Genomic DNA, 7,489 nt, shown 5'->3' with positions numbered 1-7,489 from the left:
TTTCAATAATTGACTCAAATCTATAGAAACTAATCAGAGAAATGATCTCAGAAAGATATAGTCAGAACCTGAGCTATAAATTGGTCTCAAAAATAAAACTGACAGCATGATTGATTTTAAGTGTCGCAGAACCCAGAGAGATAGTCAGGCATTAGCTCTACAAATTGAGCTCAGGAGCAAGTATAAACTAAAACCGAGATTAGCTTAAATTTGTACAGACTAAAACAGATAAATTATACATGTCTCGAACACAACAGAATAAATATATGTGCCAAAAAATACTCATATATTATATCAGCTTAGCAGGCAAGTCACGAGATTGAGAGGCCTGATATTGCATCATCAGATAGTAAAGTGTCTACTGGTTTGAACTTAAGCAAGCAACAAACAATGCCCAAAAAACTTAGATAAAGCACAAGGGTGTCGATGTCGACATGGATAAAGTTAAGCCACCAATCCACGCACGCCACACTACTCTTGAAATGCATTAGCTACAAGTGCAGCCATAGTTATTTAGACCCATTTTTCTTAAATATTTGTTGGAATTACCTCTACCATAGACTGAAATATACCAGAATCAACTAACCATTGTTGTCCATTTGAAGGAGGACAGCCGCATCAGCCTCATCAAGCTTTGCTCCATACAATCCGCTCCTCTTGGTCAAACATTTATCCTATCATTGGTGGGAATTAATCTAGTGACAAAGGAAAAATGGTATATCTTAGAATGAACCTGCCGTGAGTTCATCGATACAAAGATTACAACACTTGACCATGAGAACTCACCTCAGGATCATAAGTTGAAGAGCTTGTGAGTGGTACTGCTTTGCCTTGATTTTCATGAAAAACAATAAGTGTGTCGAACACCCCCTTTCGGTCCATTTTGTGGAAAGCTCTGACTCGACCATTGCCATCAAAAGAGTAAATACAATTCTTACATGCAATGGATGGTTTCCGTGAAGGAATCTTCAAGTTTCTGTTGAAGTCAAAACAGATATGGTAATCTTACTACGAGGACATCATGATGCAGGTAAACGCCTAAGATAGTGGAATCCTAATATTGTTTACTTGAGGGATTCTTCACCAGTGTCATCTTCTCAGAGCACAACAGCTTGAAGGACGGTCTCCAGCATTCCAGTGGTCTGATATGTCAATGCAAATTCCTTTTGTTCAAGAAAGAACCCAATCTGTGCAGTAAACAATATAACCCCTTAGAAATGCTCAGACCTTGGAGGCAAAACGAAATAAATGTCCACGAACAAATCATGTGCTTCATGCGTGTGAGTTCATATAAAAATATGTGTATGCCAGTGTCTATGTCTGCCGCGTATGTGTGTGTTTGCTCAAAGAACTGGATGTGCTCGTAAGAATTTCTCATCAATTGCTTTGCTGTCTGAAACCTAACACTGAATTAAACAGCAGACAATGCAAAGAATTTCAGAATAAGACCAGACCAAACCTCATTTGATCTTAGTAAAAGGAATTATAAACCGGCCAGATCATATAACTATGCCATCACCTCCTTCTTTTTCACCCCTCGGATAGTATATCTTGAAAAACAGTTGTTCGCAACAGCATAATCTACTGCGGTAACCCAACACAGCGTATGATAAGCATGACAACCTGATCGACCCAGAGGTTGGCCCGTGTAAAACCTAAGAACATTGATGTATATGTGACTCAGTCTAACAATCTACCCTTACACGGCATCGCATTAATCTCACATCGTGGATTAGAAATCAATAAAAACAAAGACCGACATCTGTGTAATTTTCAGAAAGAAGCAAAATCTCCAGGGATTGAGTCTATCAAAGTACCTGAGCCAACCCAAAAACAGCAACTAATTCTACTCATAATAATGTAAAATCAGAACGAAGAAAATATGAAAGTATTGTTTAATCAAAGCAACATGATGCAAAGTTATCATCCTTGATATTTAAAGTCTGCATTAGAAGTATTATCCAAACACAATAAAAATTTGATAGCTCCTGCTTTCGGAATTGGAAAACCCACTAATGATATCGCTGAATAAACGGTGCTGAGAACCAAACATAACAACTCAAGATACAATCATAAGATTCTCCTAAGACTCGGGGTTTGCAAGTATGTATTCCTTCTGCCCTCCATAGAACATCTTAAAGATGCTAATGAAAATGTTAATGAAAATTTCAAAGTAAAAAAGAATGTATTCCTTCTGCCCTCCATAGAACTACTTCGCAGAGTAATAAATATGGGAAGGGCACCAATTGACACACAAGCATGTTAGTACACAAAAATAATTTGACTGTCATGTACAGACTATTTTCAAACTCAGCCTACAAAAACAACTTGAACCTCTATTTTATTATACACAAGAATAATCAAACATCTAGGCATGTCAAACTTGGCATGAAAGTAACAAATATACGCTGAAAAAATAGATGTGGTTGTAGTACTTAATTAAATTGATCACTTGCCAGTCACAAACAGTGGAAGTCATATACAAGAATATCTTCATATGGTATATTTTTGTTGAGCTTCTCAGGGATGAGCATATATCTTAGAATTAATTAATGTGCAGTGTTAAGTTTCATTGTGTGCCATGACCATCACTGTACTATTCCCAAACCAATACAAATTTCATTTAGTAGCTAGCAGAGGGACAATAACAGAACTTTATATATGATGATGTAGCAAGTCTGCAGCAAAATGCTAAACATCAACGTGCATATGAGTACTTGGGATGTTTTGAGAAGCATGTACAACTACACGGACTTCAGCGCCGACTCTACTAAATCTGAGTATCAGGGACTAAACAAAGAGGGAGAAGAAGCAGGACCAGAACATTCAGGAGCTTACTGTGGTTCCGTGAGGTTGGCCAGTACTCCAACAAGGTGAAGATAGTGAGGTGGCAGAAGCTGCGGCATGCGACAAGCTGCTACGTCTTGAGCTTGTGTTGGTTTTCCCCGAATTGAAGAGGGTGATGCAGCAAGTGTAGCGTAAGTATTTCCCTCAGTTTTGAGAACCAAGGTATCAATCCAGTAGGAGGCTCCTCAAAAGTCCCACGCACCTACACAAACAAACTAAGAACTCGCAACCAACGCGATAAAGGGGTTGTCAATCCCTTCACAGCCTCTTGCGAAAGTGAGATCTGATAGAGAGATAATAATATATTTTTGGTATTTTGTAATATAGATGCAAAAAGTAAAGATGCAAATAAAGATAGATTGAAAGCAAATATGATAAGAGATAGACCCGGGGGCCATAGGTTTCACTAGAGGCTTCTCTCAAGATAGCATAAGTATTACGGTGGGTGAACAAATTACTGTCGAGTAATTGATAGAAAAGCGCATAGTTATGAGATTATCTAGGCATGATCATGTATATAGGCATCACGTCCGTAACAAGTAGACCGACTCCTGCCTGCATCTACTACTATTACTCCACACATCGACTGACTCATGCCTGCATCTAGAGTATTAAGTTCATAAGAACAGAGTAACGCCTTAAGCAAGATGACATGATGTAGAGGGATAAACACATGCAATATGATATAAACCACATCCTGTTATCCTCGATGGCAACAATACAATACATGTCTTGCAACCCTTTCTGTCACTGGGTAAGAACACCGCAAGATTGAACCCAAAGCTAAACACTTCTCCCATGGCAAGAAAGATCAATCTAGTAGGCCAAACCAAACTGATAATTCGAAGAGAATTGCAAAGATAACTCAATCATACATAAAAGAATTCAGAGAAGATTCAAATATTATTCATAGATAAATTTGATCATAAACCCACAATTCATCGGATCTCGACAAACACACCGCAAAAAGAGATTACATCAAATAGATCTCCACAAGAGAGGGGGAGAACATTGTATTGAGATCCAAAAAGAGAGAAGAAGCTATCTAGCTAATAACTATGGACCCGTAGGTCTGTGGTAAACTACTAACAACTCATCGGAGGGGCTATGGTGTTGATGAAAAAGCCCTCCGTGGTCGATTCCCCCTCCGGCAGAGTGCCGGCGAAGGCTCCAAGATGAGATCTCGCGGATACAGAAGGTTACGACGGTGGAAATTGTGTTTAGTGGTGCTCCTGGATGTTTTCGGGGTCCGTAGGTATATATAGGAGGAAAAAGTACGTCAGTGGACGCCCGAGGAGCCCACGAGACAGGGGGGCGCGCCCTAGAGGGGCGCCCTCCTATCTCGTGGGGCCCTCAGAGCTTTCTTGACTTGCACTCCAGGCTCTTCGAATCAGATTCGTTCCAAAAATAACGCTCCCGAAGGTTTCATTCCGTTTGAGCTCCGTTTGATATTCCTTTTCTTCAATATACTGAAATAGGCACAAAAACAGCAATATGGGCTGGGCCTCCGGTTAGTAGGTTAGTCCCAAAAATGATATAAATATGTAAAATAAAGCCCATAAACATCCAAAAAGGGTAATATAATAGCATGGAACAATCAAAAATTATAGATACGTTGGAGACATATCACAAGCAAGGACTGAAGTCATGGGCATCACGGCCAGGGGTATGGCACACAATGAGTTAATTAAGTAGTATGACACCAGGTCGACACCACAGAATATTGAGGTTGTTAGAATTTCACTTGCTTATATTCAACCTTTAGTTCTGATGCTTCTCAAGCCAACATACTTGTACCTGAAACATAAGCTTTATGGTAAGGTTCGCATGAACATCAGTTCCAACGATGGACTATTTAGGTCAAGAACATGACACATGGAATCTACCATAGCCATGTTATGCTCCTCACTTATAGAAAACAGAGACCGTCGAGTACAATGATTCCTGTTGTACATCGCATAAAACACATGATGTGCACATTGCTAAGGAAATCAAAGCCTAAATTGGTTACATAAACAATTATGAAGATTTAACCAGGAAAAGAGACTTGCCTGGAGCAAAGAATGGAGCCCGCCAACACACATCGTGGCGCGCCCCATTGGCAGTTGTTGGATGTATGGTTTTCTTACATAGCAACAAGTACGTAGTATTTACAAATGGTGACAGTCTTCGGATACAGAGCTGCTGGATGCTCAAGAGCGGCCAAATTAAGCCAGTAAAACAACTCAATAGAAGGTTCCTACATTTAAAACGACCAACACAACATAGGACTGGTCAGTATCTTTGAATCTAGTCATTGCCAAATGGTGTATATTTGAACAGAGAAAAAGGCAAATCATTGCCAAACCGCACATATCTGAAGCAAGGAACTTTAGAATGGCAACTATCCATGACTAACCACCATCACCAAGGGAACTCCTCGGCGTCCGAATGGGTGATGTGGACACAAAGATAGAACAGAAAATAATGACTGTTAACAGTGTATCACGTATCACCTGAGATGCCACCTTCATAATGATTATAGGCAATCCAGGGACTTCTCCTTGCACTTGCTTAAACAAGGCTCTGACCTCATCATCTTTGTGTACCTATAAAATCATTTAGATGAAATAAAAATCATCTTGGGTTAATATACAATATTTGGAGAAAGTTGGAGTTCATTGTGTATGGACAGTGGACATTTCCATGTAACTATTTGGAAGTAGAGCATTCCATATAACTGTGGTAGAATGAATTAGAAAGATTAAAAGAATATCAACCTTCTTTATTCCTTTACCACCCACACCCCATGATAAATTCTTGCCCAAAAACAAACATGTCATCGTTCTGTTGTTAGTCTCAACTACGTACGGATTATTATACAAGATTTCCACTGCCCTGAACATTAGTACAAGAGCCCGAAATACAAATAAAGGACCTACATGTCCCTACAATTAAAACAAAATTACAAACCTGCACCTAGCAGCCACATATCTTACTTATCCATACACAATCTACAACTTATCCACTCTGTGAGCCTGCACATCTCCACGTTCTCACAGTACCGAGCAACTGCAATTCAATCACAGCACAAAAATTAAGATATGTCATCTGGATCACTCGGTCCCCCTTTTACACACAGAAGAATTCAACAGAGCAAGGAACCCCAACCTTACTGAATTTTAGAGTTCAAGCAGAAGTAGTACAGTACAAATCTGACTGATTGCAACCCCCAAACACACATCCACGCATCTGGCATCCGATCCACTAACTAATCCTACTCCATCCAGCCTAACTAACGCATGTACAGTGGTCAGATCGAAGGATACAAATCACCATGTTTAGAACCAGGCAGGAGCTTACCTCATGCTGGAAGAACTTGGAGGAGAGGAAAGCCAAAGCCTTACTTCGTATGCATCCTCTTCTTCCTGCGCTCATGGGAGGGAAGAAAGGATTTTAGGACTGCGAGGAAGGAGCGGGGGAGCTGCGCGGGAGAGTGGACCTGGAGGACCGGGAGGAGGCGCGGGGGAGCAACATGGCATCGTGGAGTGGAGCGACGATGCATGACCCAGAGCAGCGTGGTCGCCTTGGCCACCGCAAGCGCGAGCAGGCAGAGCAGGTAGCCCGCCAGGAGCTCCGCAGTAGCCACCCCGGGCCGAGACCCTAACCCTGACCTCTCTCGCGAGGTCCAGCGGTGAGCCGCGCTCCTCCTAATGAGCAGAGATGAGGGCGAGCGGAGGCGAAGGCGACAGCGGAGCGAGGGCGAGCGGGGGCAGAGGCGGCAGCGGCGCGAGGGCGAGCTGAGGCGGAGGCGGCGTGAGGGCGAGCGGTGGCGGCGTGCGAGGCAGAGGGGATCGCGGGAGGGAGAGGAGGAGGTGGGATGAGCGAATGTGGGAGGAGCGACGGCTAGGTCACACCCATGTGGTGATTGGATATTTTCTCAACCATGGGAAATGATGAAAATGCCCTCAGTGGCCATCCAGTTTTACAAGCGGTGGCAAACTTTCATTGCTACAGGGGTGCTACAGCGGGGAGGGACTGGATCGGACGGATGAGATCTGCCGGCGGCTCGATCCGACGGCCGGAATCGCATCAAAGGAGACGATCGGACGGCCAAGAAGCCCAAACCGCTGAGAACGCAGATGTTTCGAGCGGTCTCATTTTTCTGGATGCTTTTGTTTTTCGGCAAGCTGCTCTACTTGCCGAATTTTTTTATGGTCATGGCCCTTAGTGTGGTGGATCTTGCAGTATGGTTTGTCGGAGCCCTCCGCCTTGTTGCCTGCCGCAGCCTCCCGACAATCACCGCACACGGCAACCTCCTTGCCAAAGCCGTCAGTCTTCGGTTTCTTGGCGGCATATGAGTTGCCGGAGCTCTCGACTACCATCACTGCCTTGCCTTTGCACTTGTAATTGCGCTTCTGGCCCAGCTTGACTGGGATGGATGCATTGTCGTGCTCGGAGTCAACCTCGGCTCCGGCGTCCTCCCTGGGAAGTCTCTTACCCTCCTCAGCACAAGCACACTGATCTCCCAAGGTGTACATGTCATTAACGGTGTTCACCTGCTGGACGTTCATGTCAGCCCACATCATGCGATTGCAAACATTCGTGTGGAGTGAAGCAATCACAACAACGGGGTGCACGTTAGGGATGTTTGTGGTGCACA

The 7,489-nt window shown here is 43.1% G+C and overlaps 1 protein-coding gene across 14 annotated transcripts; it reads right to left on the bottom strand.

Moving 5' to 3' along the window:
- Window positions 1-4,414: 4,414 nt before the first annotated feature.
- Window positions 4,415-6,745, bottom strand: LOC123110306 (uncharacterized). Of its 14 annotated transcripts, none has more exons than XR_006453286.1 (5): window positions 6,190-6,745; window positions 5,998-6,117; window positions 5,800-5,898; window positions 5,343-5,435; window positions 4,415-5,086 (listed from the first exon to the last, which is right to left on the bottom strand). XR_006453286.1 is itself a non-coding variant. In XM_044530790.1 (4 exons), exons 1-4 carry the CDS (start codon window positions 6,366-6,368, stop codon window positions 4,973-4,975), a joined length of 312 nt encoding a protein of 103 aa, XP_044386725.1. In that variant the 5' UTR covers window positions 6,369-6,739; the 3' UTR covers window positions 4,415-4,972. The 14 variants fall into 14 exon arrangements, 1 of the variants encoding a protein (XP_044386725.1); XR_006453287.1 differs by having other exon boundaries at window positions 5,343-5,898; window positions 6,190-6,254; window positions 6,329-6,744; XR_006453280.1 differs by lacking the exon at window positions 5,998-6,117 and having other exon boundaries at window positions 6,190-6,254; window positions 6,329-6,740.
- Window positions 6,746-7,489: the final 744 nt, after the last annotated feature.

The sequence above is a fragment of the Triticum aestivum genome, chromosome 5B (genome assembly GCF_018294505.1).
Source record: "Triticum aestivum cultivar Chinese Spring chromosome 5B, IWGSC CS RefSeq v2.1, whole genome shotgun sequence".
Taxonomy (NCBI): domain Eukaryota; kingdom Viridiplantae; phylum Streptophyta; class Magnoliopsida; order Poales; family Poaceae; genus Triticum; species Triticum aestivum.
This window is presented reverse-complemented; position numbering and strand designations above follow the sequence as displayed.

Bases quoted from the DNA above. Each gene is read 5' to 3' on its own strand.
- LOC123110306 (XM_044530790.1), bottom strand. From the start codon at position 6,368: ATGCCATGTTGCTCCCCCGCGCCTCCTCCCGGTCCTCCAG. The intron at 6,255-6,328 runs GTCCACTCTCCC...CCATGAGCGCAG, and splicing joins GCCTCCTCCCGGTCCTCCAG to GAAGAAGAGGATGCATACGA. The intron at 5,087-5,342 runs GTGATACGTGAT...TTTTAAATGTAG, and splicing joins TTATGAAGGTGGCATCTCAG to GAACCTTCTATTGAGTTGTT.